This window comes from Hydractinia symbiolongicarpus, chromosome 4 (genome assembly GCF_029227915.1).
Source record: "Hydractinia symbiolongicarpus strain clone_291-10 chromosome 4, HSymV2.1, whole genome shotgun sequence".
Classification (NCBI taxonomy): Eukaryota; Metazoa; Cnidaria; class Hydrozoa; order Anthoathecata; family Hydractiniidae; genus Hydractinia; species Hydractinia symbiolongicarpus.
The window spans coordinates 8,471,143-8,488,644 of record NC_079878.1 but is presented as its reverse complement, the minus strand read 5'-3'; the positions used below and the strand labels follow the sequence as shown (position 1 = coordinate 8,488,644).

The window sequence follows — 17,502 nt, the reverse complement described above, 5'->3', positions numbered from 1 at the left end:
CTAGGATTTTCTTATCAATGTATTCTTATCAAACAAAAGTTTCTACATGTATAGACAACTAGAAATATAATTTTACGTCAAAAGTAACACTTCAGAGGATACATAAACAACCTTGATGATTATACACTACAGAGATCCACTAACACAAAACAAAGAACGTTATTTAAGACAGTTTCTGTCATTCTTTCCACTGTACCTTGGTAATCAATTATTGATGTCAATTTGCCATTTTTGATGGTCCACTACAAATATATACAGAATAATTTAAATAAATAATGAACGTCAATTTGAACTTTAAATTTATGCAAAAATCGAAACTGCATTCAAATTGCATTGTGTTAATATTACAAAACAAAATAGTGATAATTTGCATAACACAAGTACATTTTTCTGATAGAGTTTGGAATTAAAATAGTTACATACTGTGGCAACTCCCATGATAATCAGATGTGGCATTGTATCTCGATTCTAAATGCAGAAAACCTTTGAAATAACTTTACATCCACACCAAATCGAACTGTCATTTCTAGTTCTTTCAATGTAATACAAACATGTTTTTTTTTCCAACAAAAGTCTTGCCAGAATGTAGACATTTTTGTTATGTTTTAAAGAAAATTAAAGAAAAAATTAGGGCTAATTTTTTCACATGTTTATTGCATACAATCCAAGTCATAAATATTATTTAGCTGTTTCAGTTAGGTATATTTTTTGTATAGGCCATAAGTCTTGTTGCAAAAATATGTTGCTTACATTTTCATTACAGGAGTAATAAAATAATACTAAATTATATTTTGCTAAACATTTAACACAATAAGCTGTCTCAAGGACATGCAACTGTTCTAACAAGGCTATTTTCAACATTTCCTTGTTTTGTTAGCAAAGAGCCACAAATGTTGGACAGGCTATATTATAATAAAACACAGCAACTGTTGTATATTTAAGTTGATCCACAGTAATAACTCACCTCAAGCCATTTGTTTAGTAGACGAGCAACTGATTTATCTAATACAGGATTCCAGTAAAACTCCTACAGAGTAAAATATACAAAAGATCAAAATTTTGATTTTCGTGACAGAAAAGAGTATATTATTTATTAAATCTCTATCTCATGTTCCAAAACTACAAGCAATAAGAACATGGTAACTTACAACAGTAGCATTGTTCTTGTCTTCATATCTCAAATTCTCATGCTAAAAAAACAAACATTCCTACGAATTTAAAAAGTAAAATGTCAGCATGGGAAGAAGTCCGTAAATAGGTTGAAAGGCAGGACATGAGGGAAAATGTTCATTACAGCAGTATGTTATTTAAGTAAAAGGTTCAGGTTTATTCACTGTTTTAGAAATGAAAACTAAGAAAATAGTTGCCTAAAAGGTTGTTAAATATGAAAAATAACCAAAAAACAAAACAAAAATACATAATTTTCATAACTTTTTAAGAGCTGATCGCATCTTATTAACAATAAACTTACATATCCTGTAGGAACAGGTTCTTTACTAATTGAATTTGCTATTTGGAAATATAAGCCTCTCATTCTTGAATCTCCAATCAAGGCCACCTTTTGATTCTCGAGGCACTTAGTAATTTCACTGCAAGAAATAATACACATGTTAAAAACGTTAGTTCTTAAAAGAAAGTCTGTAAAAACATAGGTATAATGGTTCACAATGTGACCACTATACATAGGCATCTTTATTTTTGTTTTTCCCTTTGATGTTAAAACTACAGTGACTTGTTTTATCTTCAGATTTAAAAAATATAATTTATATATATATTAAAAAAACCCAGATGTTTTTTGCCCATCTTGTTTTTAAATAAAATACTTAAAGAACAGCAGTGTGCAACAATAAAGAAAAAAATATTGGTAGTACCTACTTTTTCGACACTAAATATTATATTGTACTTCACAATAAAAATAATGAAAATTATATATACACAAACCTCTGTGTATATTCATGTATCATACATCCATCTGGTTGCCATTTCTTACCACTCCAATGACCAGAATGAAATAGCAATGGGCATGTTTGACCACCATACTCTACGAGAAATAAAATTATTAAAGTTCATAATATACCTTACCACATTACCATTTGATTGCTTGAACTTTGTGTTAAATACATGGATCATGTAGTGTAATTAACAGTTACAGAGATAGTAGTGTTATGGAGGCTTTTTGATGTGTCATCAATCCATCCATTCCAAACAGATTCAGGTACTCGGGATTGAAAAAATTACCCAATTTAATTCCAGGTGGTCCTTAGTTAACCATGCGGTGAAAAATAACTGATATCACCACCCGTTTCCAAGTTATTTGGCCTCAAAAATTATAACTGCATTGCAATGGCTTAATTAATTTATATTAACATATTTATAGTAAATTCATGTTATTGACGTTGTGATGTTTAATTTGTTGGTTTACATTTAAGGCATTATTTTTCAGCAACGTCAAAGAAAAATGAACACATCCACTTTACTTGTACTTTTTTTATTTTTTTTATTTATTGATTGCGTATATAAAATAAACTTAATCAATAGATCCTTTTTATATCCCGTTTGCTTTTAACAGAAAAATAAAAAAGGTACCACCGCTGTCAACACAAAATAGAAGGTGGAAAGCTTGTGAATGTTTTTTAAGATTATTTAGTAAATCAAGTTTTTAATTGCTTTTTATTAATCCGCTATTTTTAGTATAAATTCTCATTTTAGGGTCAAGAAAAGTTAAAAACCGACATGCAGATCCTAAGTTATAGGGTTGTTAGCAAAATATAAAAAGGCATGGGATGAGCAAACGATTGTCATTTTGGCAAAAAATTTATGTTAATCAACTCACATTCATTTTATCTATGCATTAATAAAGTTTAAATGCACATCCCTCAACATGTCTAAACTACTGATGACAGAAAATGTCAAAATTTGCTATTTCTAAAATATGACATCATAATTTAAGCAGCATAATTATAAAATTATCTGCCACCTTGTGAAACAGTATTGCACCTGCATGCTAAAATGCAGTATCATACAAATTAAGGAAAACTGCTGACCCATTTGTACACTCCCTACTTCCAAAAGAGAATGGATGGAAGACAGATGAAAAAAAAAATACTTGAAGAGACTTTTCCAGATGATCTGATAGATCTGTTAATAAAAGATTACGATTGTTATGATATCGGAAGTGACGTTGAAAATGATAGTGATGATAATGAAGATGATGTTTGACACCTCAATTTTATTTGTTTTAAAGTAGATAATATATATATACGCAATCCATTATATTTTTGCTGAATATTATTTGGTTTTTTATTGTGTTTGAAGTATATATACTGTGTTATATATACTGTGTTTGAAGTATATACTAAAGCAGGTGAATGAAAACTGTAAAGGAGCCCGTTAATTATAACCCTGAACAGTAGAGGATCTTTCCTTGAATAGGCAAGTCCCACTAATTTGAAGAATAAGTAAATGTCATATCTACAAACAGCCATTATATTTTAGTTGACAGCTTCAGTTGTTATTTGTGTGTGCAAGCCCCCAGGACCCACAGGGGGTCAAGTACCATCTAGGCCAGGGGAAATATTCTTTAGTGCCAAAATGTAGCTTAGATATATGGAGTTTCAAAAAAACCCATGGCCTAACACCAGAGGGTGAACCAACTAGAGCACCTCTTCGTTGTGGTCATGGAAATAAAACTATTTTCTAATTAATAAACATTGATTATCGTTTTCTCGCATTCTAAAGCTCAGGCCCATCTCTCTTTTATGTATCTCTACTCAGGTTAAATACTTTATGTTGGAATTGATATATGTGAAATTGAAATTTAGGTGGGTTCTCGTATGTAAATCTTAAAAATTCCTCAAAAACACGAGAATGAATTTGAAAAGTCAATTCTTGCCTTAAAGGAAACCCAAGGTATGAAATGATGTTGGACTTATATTATAGAGCTTAAAAAGTTAGCTAACAAGTCTTATTAAATTTTTAAAAAAGCTCTTTTCGTTCTCAAGATATTCACATTTAAAGAATTTCAGATTTAATTATGCTGCATGAATTATGAGGTCATATTTCAGTAATAGCAAATTTTGACATTTTCTTTCATCAGTAAATTTAGAATAGAATAAATAGAATAAGCTTGTTGTAACGCCCTCCTCCATTACCAATTTTATATATAATTTTAATGAGAGACTTTAAATATTGCAACTAAACTTTAGTCCGTAAAATGATTTTGCACTTAGATTTGGATTTTCTTATAAGACTGTCCAAAAAACATTGAAAAAAAAATATGTTTCCTGTTTTTTATTATTTTTGCCGCATGACTTTGAAAAAGACGTGTTTTTAAGCATCAAATTATTTTTATCTGATCACCTTGACAGCTTTGCTCTCTTGACAACAAGAGAACAAACTTACCCAAAGATTTTTTTTAGTGCAACAAATTATTATTATTTTTTTTTGCAACAAAAAAATATTAACTGCGGATGCAAAAATGCAAGAGAAAATATGCTTGTCGTAACACTCCTCTGTTTGTAGGGTCAGTAATTGAAGAATTAAAAATCGCATGCTTGAACACTATACAAACAAGGCTAGGCTAAAAACAACAAAGGAAGTTAAAATGATTTCTTGGTGAGTATATACGTGAGTAAATAGCTTGTAATCAATGTAACAAATAATTTTCTGCTGAAACTTTATCTGTTTTTATTATTTTTATCTATTTTGTAATAATGAATCAAAATGCCCCTATATTTTGCCAATGATACAAATGCAGCGATTTGCCATGGGCTAAACAAACTTTACGAGAGTGTTAAACATTTTCAACCTCAATAAAACAGCTTTTATTTAATAGATGTCACATATTTGGACACTTTTGGACAAATTAATATTGTATTTACACCATCTTTACTGGTCTCAGGATCTATATTAATGTTTTTTAATCAGTTATTAAATTTAGGCAGACATTATGGCCTAAAATGCTGTTTATCACATATTTCTCTGAGTTGGCTAAAAAATAACCCTTTGGACAATTTTAGACAGCACTAAAGTTAAGTTATTTTTATCCCAATAACTTCATCTAACCTGTGAATCATAAAAAGGTGTTTTCTTAACTTTATTCCAGAGATATTATGGAAGACATTTGTCTACATGATAATTTTAGGACATTTTTACACACTTTAACCTGAATTTATGAAAAAATGTGCGATGTAAAACACATGTGCAAAGGATGTTAAGCGTGCAACACCGGCTACAAGGTTAATCTTTGTTGCCCATTTATTTTCCGGTGGATAAGTGGGGGACATAATAAATCGTGAAACCCAAACATGATGACAGAGCGTCTGTTGATATTGCGATTTGTGTTAATTCTGTTGTTATCTTTCAGTAACCAATACAATAGTATTAGAGACTGGTGAAGCCTTCAAGTTACCTCATCAAGGTAAGAATCAATTAACAATGGTAGCAGAGTTAAAAGGTACAGATCAACTGGCCTGGTATTTATGATCATTGTGCGAGTGACATTTGAGTTGAAAGAAAGTAATTGAGGGCACACACCCGGATGTGTTCCTTGAGGTAAGAGAGATAACTTTCCCTTTTGTTGGCTATTTGTTGACACGTATGTGTGCAAACCAATTGGTGAAGTGGTTTGTGAACAATGGCAACAACAACATTGAAAGCTCCACCAGTGTTTAAAGAGGATGATGACTATAGCAGTTGGAAGAACGATTTGGAGATCTGGCAGATGTTTACAGAACTACCAAAGAAAAAGCAAGGTCCAGCTGTATACCTGTCACTGACTGGCCAGGCACAGGACGCAGTACGCAACCTGACACCTGCAGAAGTTGGATCAGATGATGGTTTGGGCAAGATTATATCTAAGCTAGATTCAATATATTTGAAAGATGAAAGCACATGAGCATTTATTGCTTTTAAAGAGTTTTATGACTATAAGAGGAATAGTGGAGACAAATTTCCTGATTTTATTGTGCAGTTTGAGAAACTCTACAATAAGATATCCAAATATGATATGGCATTGCCTGAAGCTGTCAGGGCATATTTTCTTCTCACAGCTGCGAATATGTCTGAAGAAAATGAAAAACTGGCTCGTACAACTTGTGCAGAACTCAAGTATAAGAATATGAAGGACACAATCATGAAGATATTTGGAGAACTAAACACAGCAGAAGACGCTGCACATTTGGGAGCTCTTCCTGTGAAACAGGAATGCTTTTATGGAAATATTCATGCTGATACCAAGGACAGCTTGTCAAGGAATACACGTTCAAGAATGAATCCTGTTGATAAGGATGGGAAACTCATGAGGTGTCATGAATATGACTCAACAAGACATTTTGCTAACAAATGTCCTCATAGAAATCAAGAGCAAAAAGGTTTCAGATCACGGAACAATAGACCTACAGAAAAGAAACAAGATGTAAATGAGATCCATATCACCCTTTTTGCAGCCTCCTTAGACCAAAGGCAATATTGTCTTGTTGGAGAATCCTTTGGTAGAGATGTCTTGGATTCTGGCTGTACAAAGACAGTGGCTGGGGAGAAATGGATGGATGAATATCTTGCGACTCTCTCTGAATCAGATAAAAATGCTGTAATTTCAAATAGTACTGATTTTATATATAGATTTGGTGATGGAAAGGAAGTGAAAGCTACAAGAAATCTAATAATACCAGTTATTCTAGGTGGCAACAAGTATAAATTGTCTGTTGACATAGTAGAGATTGAAATACCACTACTGATTAGTCGTAATACCATGAAGTCTCTCAGTATGAAATTAGATTTTACCAGTGACTTGGCCCTTATTGGGAAGAAAAGAATTGACTTAATATGTACCACAACAGGACACTATTGTCTTCCACTAACACATTGTGATCTTGATGCTCAAAAAGGAACAAAATCATTCTACATGGAGAAAATTTGAAAAATATTAGTAAGACAGAGAAAATGAAGAAAGCTATGAAACTGCACCGCCAATTCGCTCATGCTGGCAAAGATAAGCTACTCAAACTTGTAAAGGATAGTAATTTGTATGACAAGGAATTTTTGTCATGCAACGAAAAATGTTGCAATGATTGTGAAATATGTCACAAATATAAAAGGCCATACAGTAGACCAGTTGTGGGTATACCTCTGGCAAACACTTTTAATCAAGTAATATGCATGGATTTAAAAGTTTATGAACATTATAAACAACACATCTTACATATCATTGATGCTGTAACTCGTTACTCTGCTGGATGTCTTATCAAATCGAGACATAAAGATGTCATTGTCAGTAGAGTGTTTAGATTTTGGATTGCATACTTCGGATCACCAAGTACAATCTTGACTGACAATGGTGGTGAATTTTCGAATGAGGTTTTACAAGAAATGAATGAAAAGCTCAATATTGAGACAAAAAACACAGCAGGGTCGTAGGTACACATTTCACCACCAAGTTTCAACAGCGTCTACATATAGTGCCTTTCTCAATCTTAACTTTTTTTTCTACATGTCCATAATAGTATACATGACTATACTGTCATTTTCATAAATTTATAGTTTATTTTTCTGTAAGTTATGAATAATTAATTTAAAAAATTGAAATATAATTTTGAAAATGTTTAAAACCACAAGCAAATAAAAAGTGCAGGTAATGAGAGTATCTACAACTTTAATCATCAACTGGGTTGCTATTACCTGAGGTAACAAGTTTAATGCTAGTATCACTAGATGATATACATTCAAGTGTTTACTATGTGACGTCGGTGTTTGAGGTTCACCACATTTTAAGTTCTTCCACCTCTTTAAATAGGTCAAGTCTTGTACAGTGTGCAAGATAAGGGAAGTGTATTGTTGATCGAAAATAGCAGTGAAATACTTCGGTTCCTATTTTTTAAACTTTATTTTAATGAAAGAAAGCATGGACACACCATTGCACCCTACAAAATGGATTTTATAGGTTGATTTTAAAAACTGAACATTTATTTTTCAGGCGTGAGATTAACCCCATGTCTGAAACGATTTAAGCATGTGCCAAGGTGTGCGCATGCGATCACACACCTCTTCTGAAAAAGACTGGGACATTATTTTATCATTATAGAACAGGTGATTTTAGAGCTATGTTAGGAGATTGTCAATTGAAAACAAAACACAGCAATTTTTCTGCTTTGAAGGGACATCTTTAATATCTATATTATTAAACCTGTTTTCTGTCCAACGTATGCATTGGTAAATGTCTTGTTTAGAATGAACAAAATATTTTTTCAAGAAAAAAAAGAGGCATCTCTTAACAGAAATGTAATAGGAGTTAAAGAAACAACACAGATTGGATGACATTCTGTTTCAGAAACAATCAATGTCACTTATTTTATAAATTGCGGCATTGATTCTTTCATCAACGGCACTGAAGTAGAGCGATCGTTTTCAAAGAGGGCGCCCATAAGCAGCAAACGCCCGCATGTAAAGGGCGAGTTTGGGCAACATTTTCAAATTAAATTGGTGGTTGTCCTCCTGAACTGCCAGCACTTCATTTTTGTTGCTGAATTTAATCTCCATCCCATTGAGAGTGGTTGAACCAGGAAAATCTTTTCTATTGCATGACGCTTCGCAAGTCTCGAAAGTTAATAGACCCTAATTTCTCAGAGAAAATAAGTATATAGATGGTTAAAGGGAGACCGTACTAAAGACAAATCAAGGAAGAATGTTGAAAATGTTGAAAGACAGATGATTTATCATTGTAAAATATTTTTCTTGGTCTCTAAAATAGAGCTTAGAAAGGCTGCTTTAGCCAATCCTATAGGATTCCGATAAACCGCAAATGCCTGCATATATCAGGGACTGAAAATTAAAAAATATATAATATGAGATATAAAATATCCTGAAAAAAAGAATGCAATTCTGAAGCATTTTAAATTGTGTGTTTCTAAGTTGGGCACCCAAATTAGATGTCCCCAAAATCGGTATACTGATGTCCAAATTAACTTAGATCAGCCCTTGTATATAAGAGCGAGTTCGGGCGACTTTTTGAATAAAATTAACGGTTGTCCCCCAAAACTGCCTGCACTTTCCCACACTCGCCCGGAGCATTCCTGAAATGCAATTTCTTGTAACATACTATGCGGACGATAGTTGCGAAGAAGGCGTTGGAAGAGAAAGTAGTTATAAAGTTTATATATAATTTATTTATAAAGTAAACTTTATCAAAAATCATCAAAAAGTTTATTTTAATTTTAATAGTTTTTTTGAATCATATTAGTGTCTGTTTTCTTTTTCATTTTTGGGCATTGTTCAGGCCTATGCGGCTATTTTTGGGCGAATACTTGAATTCTTTTCAGAACGCTGAATTCGCACGTAAACGCCCACACTATTTAGGGCGTATGCAGCTTATGAGCACCCCCCGTGCCAATCTTAAACACAAAATCCTTTATTTCCTGGAATAATTCCTGTCAGTCAGGGTAAACACTTTATTAGGCGACGATAGGCTAATTAGGGCATCCCACCTATTTAGGCGACTCATTGTAGCCTAGTTAGGCCATATGTAACCTAGTTAAGACATTACAAAATTTAATGACTTTTCATAAATTCCTAAGAAAAAATCGCAAAAAATCTTTGTTCAGAATGGATAGTCTACGTGACCATGATTTCAAAATTGTGACTCGTGCCTTGATATGCTCGCGCAAGTAAGAATTATGTTAAAATGAAATATATAACCTAATTAGGTTAAGTGTTGCCTATTTAGGTGACGTTTTTGTCCGCCATATTTATTTTTACCCTGTGGCGTGAATGGCTGAAATCCATTATTTAAAACAACAAATAATGCCACACGAGGTTTGGGCCATAAGTTACCAATGCGCGATGCAGTAAGACGATAGACCATTTCGGAGATTATGCGCCATTATGAATTTGCGGAATTCGGTGGTGCAAGTTGAACTTTGGACTTCACGTTTTATTCAGTCATTTGTCTTGCGGAACTGCTGGCGGCAAGACAGTTTTGATTTTTGATATCTGTTTTTATCTTTGTGATACTAATTTTATGATATATATTTTGAAAAATACTTTTATTATGCACTTATTTGTACTTTTAATTTCTTTTTGTACAATAAAGGCAACTTAATATATCCTAAAAACCTTTAAACTAGCTAGCTAGAGGTCTCCCAAAAATGCTTTTAGGACACTGTACTGTAGCTAGCTATAAGGCTGTAATTAGTAATTAATGCTTGGTTAAAGGTAATTTCATTTTATATTTAGATATTTAAAATTGTGTAGCTGCTTTGTGCATTATAAAGATATTGGCATTGGATTTTGAACTTGGATTATACTTTACTTTAGAGAGAAATTTTTGATTTTGGAAATACCTTACTGGATTTGGACTTGAACTTTGTTTTTAGATTTGTAAAGAAATGTTTAGGTTGTAATATTTGTAAAGATCTAGAGAGTTATAATCCATTGTCAAAATAATTGTCAAAACTCTACAATGTTATCTATTCCTAAAGTGAAACTTAAGCTCGCAAAATAATCTGGCTTCATCTCCATAATGGATGTAAAAATTTTCAATACACTGCCCATAGAGATACGGTAACAGGTTCAGTCGCAGATTTTAGGAATAGAGTCATTAGTCATTATAATTGCAAATAATTTTTATTATTTTAATATTTTTATAATTTTGTTTTTTGGTGTATGTTTGTCCCTTGATCCGTCTACTTAAACACTCCTATCTTTGAGTCTTTCAAGAGTGGTATTAGAAAGAATGCCTGTCTTTCTTCCCTGCTTTCGCTATTGCCCTATAATATTGAAAAATATCAAAAAGGGAAAAATGATGAGTTCAGTTTACTATATTAAAGTGGTATTCGATTTTTTTATGTCATAGTTTTTCTATGTTATTTGTTTCAGTCACAATGTATATTTTACATAATGTTTTGTTATATATATGCGTATGTCTTTATCGGTTTCCTTATCAGGACATGCAATTATGGCAGTAATTTATTACTAAAGTGTAAATATTTATGATAAATAAATAAGTTACTCTGTGAAGCTCGTTAAAATTATTGGCATAATTTCCATTGCAGAAAAAGCTCTGGCGATTAACTCAACTATTACTCAGTCCACAATAAGTGAGTCAGCTGCCTCACACTAAGTTCTAAAAAATCCTCATACGTTGTAAGAGCTGACAAGAAGTCTGTCAGCTGCCTCACACTAAATTCTAAAAAATCCTCATACGTTGTAAGAGGCATAATTTGATCGTTAAAATATGTTTAAAGTTGATTAAATATCCACTTCAGCGTTAAATTTTACATGTATTGAGTCAAAAATAATAAAACACACTCAGTATCCCTACGTCCTACATCTGTATTTAATTGCTAGTTATAATTCATTAATAGATCAAAGCAATATGCTTAAATAAATGTTGTCTGGTGTTATCCCCTGTTACTTAGGTAAAAACATTACGAAGACCTAGCTAAACACTCTAAGAGTGTATACAAAACTCGTTTCTTTTTGTGTGTTTTAAGAGAGTTTTCTACTACGGCATATAGGGTTCAAAGTTCAACTTGCACCACCGGGCTTCGAAATTCCATAATGGCGCATAATCTCTGAAATGGTCTATTATTTGTCAAAATTATCTGGAAAGTGGACAGATTTTATTACATAAAAATTGTAGTGCGAAACGCAATGATTCCGCGGTATTTACAACAGAAAGTTTTCGTTCGCCTAGTTAGACTACGGGTAGCCTAATTTAACTACAACTACTAAACGACTCGCCTAATTCAGTTAGGGACAACTGCAAATTAGACTATTTCTCCTAAATAAGCTAGTAGCTAAATTAGGAGATTTTTAATAGCTTAACTTAGAGAGAATAGTCTATTTAGGAGATGGAAATTTTTAATCGACGATATCTTCGCAATCTTTGTTGGTCGCGCGATTATTTTTACTGTACTACTTGCTGACTTAGTCATCTTTGCTTAGGTGAAATTTCATAGAATTTGCATGGCGGATATAAAAGTTATACATGAAAGCGTGCCCACCAACTAAACTCGTTTCCAATCGACTAGAAATTATATCTCTGTGACTAGAACAAGGTCCGGGGCGAGATTGTCCAAATAGCTTATTTAGTCTATGATAGCGTAATTAGGACATCATAGCCTAACTAGTATATTATTTTCCCGCAAAAAAACTGAAGGTTTCGCGCCACAAGTTTCCTTTTTCATTATTATTGAACTTATTAGAAAGTAACATACACGTCTTAAAAAATGGCTAGTTTAGACAATGCTGAACGAAAGTTGTATGCTGATAGATACTGTGAGTATCGTACTCGCCAAGTTTGGCACAGTGAGCACGAACGTGAGTTTTTTATTGCGTTTTGTGTGATAAATGGTTATCATCATTTTCAAGTTAGACCTTTAATTGGTATGGAAATGCCAATGACACTAGTTCGGGAGCCAGAAAATGTATATGACAGCAATGCAATTAAAGTAGTTATCCCGTCCATACATGAACTGAATCACGAACTTTTGGATATCGTCGTTAGAGAACGCACAGGGGAAACTGTTAGGCGCATAGCTGGGCGTACTGTTGGCCGAGTTCCAAAAGTTATTGCTGGGATACTTTCACCAGCTATTGACAGTGGAAAAATTCGTCAGGCTACAGCGTTTTATACAGGTGGCATGTTACACGGGGACCATCCAACATTAGGAAAAGGACCTAAGTTAGAGTGCATGTATTGTTTTGAAACAGACAGTTGTGACACTGTAACTAACGTAATTTCTGAAATAGGAAGAGTGACACAAGTAACAACACTGTAATTATTGAGTTTTATTGAATTTTATTAGGTATAAACATAAAATGGCAAATATATTTGACGAAAATCTAAACCTAGTCAAAGTAAACAACGCAAATAAAAGAAGAGTGGCTGAACCTGGGTTTAGTGATGGAAAAAAAAGAAAACGTGGGACAGAGTTTGTTGTGGACCAGGCAGCACGTAGTGACTGCCGCTACAAAAGACGGAATGGCATACTAAACAGTATGTCGTTGTTAAAGTTGTGTACAGGTGATGATGTCACTGTTGACTTTCAACACGCAGTATCGAAAGTGAAAAAATTATATGGCACATGCCCAGCTTTGATTTTTGAGAAAAAGTTGCACAGCACTCAACACGAACCATTAACTTCAACCCAGAATCAGCCACCCACTGTTTTGAATTCGATAGAAATAGAACAACATACACCTACACGAAATAATACAAATTTAGACAATGTACTAAGTTTTTTGACACCTTCTTCTTCCCTTACTGTAACAGAAAACGAGATAGATGAAAATACATGTCAAATGTGTAATGCAAAACACAATACTGACAATGACTTAGATTCCCCTTGGATTGGATGTAGTGCAAGAGATTGCAAATATTGGGTGCATGTAATATGCATTGGGTTCACCCAACGAAATGTTCAAAAGTTTGGCGATTTTTGGTGTCCAACTCATATAAAAAGACACATTGTCAAGGCAGCATCAAAATTAAAGCGATAAGTTAATTTTTTTCATTTTATTGAGTGTTCTTAGGTTTTGTTTTTAAAATATTGTTATTTTTTCAAACTTTGTTTTTGAATTTCTGTTGATATATGTACTTATATATATAGACTAAGTTACATATTTATGTTATTTATATATTATATATATTATGATAAATACTAAGAGGAGTGTTTAAATAATTTATGTCAGTTCATCATCACTATATTCATCTGCCTTTTTCGTGAAAGTCTGCAACAGTGGATAAGAAATTTTTTGAAGATGAACTCCTTCTCGATGTTGGCGCCAATACTCTAATCGTTTTTGTTTTAACTTTTCTGTTAAATTTAGAAAGTTCGAACTAATAGGTTCACCATAAATATTGAATACGGTACTGCTATCATTGTTATCTAAAAACTTTGAGTGTCGTAAAAACGCTCTCCATTCAATGATTTCATTACCTAATATGATATTACGTGATCCTGCATCATCTTTTAAATCTAATAAATTTGATGTGTTCTCATAAATTCGATCAAAAGCATCTACACATCGAGAAATGCGTTGCCAAGTACTTTTATCAACACTCCCTTTTGGTGCCATCATCTTTTGTCGTTTAATTTTTTGTTCCATCAAAAAATCCCCACCTTGATTTCTGCCTTTTGTCTTAGTAACTGAAAAAGATAAATTTTTGTCTCTCTGTTCTTTTACTTGAGGTGGGTAAATCGCTTTGTTTTGCAAATCCCTGTATTCGATTTCTCGGTAATACGGATGATTAAAGCCAAAGAACCAATCATCAAACGAATATCGACCAGCATCACTGATAATGATATCATTATTACGGTCCCCTACTCTCTGTGTATAAATCCCCAAACCGTATGTTAAAACAAGCTGCAATAAAAGTTTAACTGTTGGTGCATTTATTTTGTGTTGCCATTGCATGAAACCCATAGCACTAACATTATCGCTTTCTTGAGAGTATTTGTAAATCAGTTCTAACATAGTTCCATGTAAAAAAACCTCAAAAGCTTCCCATGCTTTGTGGTTGTCTTTACAGTCTTTGAAGAATGAATATGCCTTTGGAGATTTGAAATTTAGGATATCTCGGCCCAGGGGCTCTAAACATATGTTGTCAAGAACCTTAAAGTATCCTTTTACCTAAAAGAGAAATAGTTGATTTTATTATTTTTAGTAACATCTATATTATATTATAAAAACACAAAAAATATATTTATGATGTATGATACTTGTAATATATATTTATATATATACATATTTTTAGAAAAGATGCATTTTCTTTTAGAAGCAGTTAAATCTTCTTTCACTTATTAAAAAAAATTGTTTGCATACCTGGTTCATATTTAAATGTCCCAAGCCTGGCAGCAACGTGATCCAATCAAATTCATCTTTATCTGCCTCAATTAATCGACTTGTCATGACATACGGTGGCCCATCACAGCCCAAATATGTCCAAAATCTGTCTTTTGAAATGTTTAGGTAACTTTTTAGCTGCGCAAGGATAGTTTTCAAGTTGTCGTAACTGTTTGGATTACATAATATGGGCTCTCCAACTTGAATGAATGGGTAGTTACAGCTGGATTTTTCTCCAAGGTTTAGATATTTTTCACCAAGTGAGGTTGTTCGACTTAATTTTTGAGGTTCCTCATTGATTTTCTTTACCACTGAACTACACACATCACAAACTCGTTTGCATCTGTCGTATGTCTTTCCACATTCCTACATTAAACAGAAAACAAATAAGGTAAGACAAATAATACACAACATTTCCAGAACCTGTTTAAAATCTTTAAAACAGGTTAAACCAAAAAAGTACGAGTATTTGAAAAATAGCCTACCTCATTTATACATCGACGCTTCTGAAAAGTTAGTAAATCTGAGATGCGTTTACTTATGTCACTTGTTTCACTTTTAAATAACTGAATCATTTGTTCAATGTAGTTAAAACGGACTTTTCGGAAAACTATATGTGACTCTTGTAAAATTTTACCCATTCTGGTCTGGATTTCTTGGATTGATTTTTCCTTTTCCCAGTAACATGGTTTTAAATTCTCATTAGATTGAAGATCACCTTGTACACAAATGTGTAGTGTTGACGTTATAATATCTGCACCTGAATATTTCTCCTTTGATATATGGTGGTTACGTACTATATACTTCCCTATGTTGTCAAAGTAGGTTTCTACGTCTCCGGTGGGACTTTTTAACATTTCACTACCAACATCTTTTAACCAAGTCAGGTACGATGAATAACCACCAGCTGGGTAAATCTTTCCATTTATTGTTGTTACAATTTTTGATTTCGAAATACATGACTGGATCAGATTAGAAACAAATGAATGAGGAAGTATCCAATTAAAATTTACTAAGAAATATATATTCTCGATTAGCGATGCAAGATAAAATATTGTGGCAGAATCCCCTTCATTTTTCAAGTTTCGACCTGACACTCCCTCTATAAAGGACACCAGAATGCTTTCCCTTTGGAATATAAACTCCTTTGGATCAAGTTCACACAAATATGATATGTTTTTATAACTTTTGCTTAAGTGTTGCCCATCCTTCTGTATTCTTGGAGAAAGAACTCTCTTCCCAAGATAATAAAACAGCAGTACCCATTTAGTATCGGATATGTCAATAACTGTAGCTTCAGACAAAAAAGTAATTAATCTGTCAATCAAATACTCCATGCTGTTACCATCAAAGAACGCTGATGGACAATTTTTGTCATCGTCAGATTTCGTTTTCATCATGTACTCAGTCATTGAAATGCATGCTTTGCAGAGGTAGAGAGCTCTATCTGGGATGTATTTATGCCGCCTCAGATAACCCACTACACTAGATTTGACTTTAGCTCTTTCTATATGATAAACTGGATTACATTTATTTTTATTTTGAAAAGTAATCCAAACGTCGTGATCAGTACATTTGCAAAGCGCGTTTATCCCATCCGCCATCTTTTTTTAAATCAAAATAGTCTATTTGGGCGGTTTTTTAAAACACGCCGGAAAAAAACGTTGTGCGCATGCGGATCAGTGGCATAACAAACTAAAAGCAATATCTTTAAAACGCACCATAACATTTACGAAAATAATACTTCTACGTCCGTGGGAGGTTTGTTAGATCATTTTTAACCTTAAAGATCGTTGCGACCACGAACCAGAAGGCTGTAATAAGCAAATTTAGTGCTGATAGCCTAGTTAGGAGATAAATTTCGCCTAATTTGTCTATCATAGCCTATTTAGGCGGAATAGTCTAATTTGCAGTTGTCCCTAACTGTAATTAGGTCATGCCACCTAATTAGCTAGGTGTTTATCCTGACTGCCTGCCACATATGGTAACGACTTTGTTAATTTAAAAAAAAATACATTTCACTGAACTAGATAGCATTCTCCAAATAAATTCTACCACCAGGCAGGCAAGCTAGCTCTGTTGAAAGCAAAAAGATAAGGGCCTTAAGACATTAAAACATTTGAAAAAGCCAGCTCGATGAACTTACCAAGCTGAAACAAACGGTAAATATGAACCAAAGCTGATATAATTATGATAACCCATGCCAGACATTTACATCCCAATTCTAATCTGATTTTGATAGCAGAAGTTTTACGGTCTAAATTATCTTCGAATTTCTTTTCTTCGACATCGTCCGCCATCTTCAACATTGTTTACATTTTCTTCGTAAATGTATTCGTGTAAGAGCTACACAAAAGATGACTTTAAAATGACCTACTGACCCCAGGACCTGAAATTTGTCCCCAGGATTTAATTAATTTATAAAGAGTTCCGGAGCGGGAATGGGTCCGGGTATCCGAGAAATGCACAAAATAAATCTTAATTAAAATTAAATAAAAAATAAAACTAAATCGTAATGACATCCCTTGCAGGCTAAAAGATTTCTGATTCGCGTATAATTTTGTTCGTGCAACCTCAATCCTAGGGTTCTTTGTCTCTTGGAGTTCGCCGGTGCTTGCTTTGTGGGAAACTTCCACAAAGTTGCTCCATCATTTCAAA

General features: G+C 33.2%; 3 protein-coding genes across 3 annotated transcripts in view; 1 reads left to right on the top strand and 2 right to left on the bottom strand.

The window, feature by feature from the left end:
• LOC130641091 (N-acetylneuraminate 9-O-acetyltransferase-like) overlaps positions 1-17,163 on the bottom strand; it is a 30,605-nt gene extending 13,442 nt beyond the window's left edge. Inside the window, exons 1-7 of the mRNA XM_057447748.1 lie at positions 16,991-17,163; positions 1,942-2,041; positions 1,472-1,589; positions 1,149-1,190; positions 965-1,027; positions 424-468; positions 197-242 (exon numbers count right to left, since the gene is read on the bottom strand). Of these exons, the coding sequence (XP_057303731.1) occupies positions 197-242; positions 424-468; positions 965-1,027; positions 1,149-1,190; positions 1,472-1,589; positions 1,942-2,041; positions 16,991-17,153 (577 nt within the window). The 5' untranslated portion in view covers positions 17,154-17,163. The remainder of the gene's footprint in view (positions 1-196; positions 243-423; positions 469-964; positions 1,028-1,148; positions 1,191-1,471; positions 1,590-1,941; positions 2,042-16,990) is intronic.
• On the top strand, positions 11,748-12,804 carry LOC130641093 (uncharacterized). Its single transcript, XM_057447751.1, has one exon. The coding sequence runs from the start codon at positions 12,225-12,227 to the stop codon at positions 12,774-12,776; it is 552 nt and encodes a 183-aa protein (XP_057303734.1). The 5' UTR covers positions 11,748-12,224; the 3' UTR covers positions 12,777-12,804.
• LOC130641092 (uncharacterized) lies at positions 13,558-14,956 on the bottom strand. The gene is made up of 2 exons (XM_057447749.1): positions 14,824-14,956; positions 13,558-14,631 (listed from the first exon to the last, which is right to left on the bottom strand). The coding sequence occupies exons 1-2, from the start codon at positions 14,908-14,910 to the stop codon at positions 13,681-13,683; spliced, it is 1,038 nt and encodes a 345-aa protein (XP_057303732.1). The 5' UTR covers positions 14,911-14,956; the 3' UTR covers positions 13,558-13,680.
• Positions 17,164-17,502: the final 339 nt, after the last annotated feature.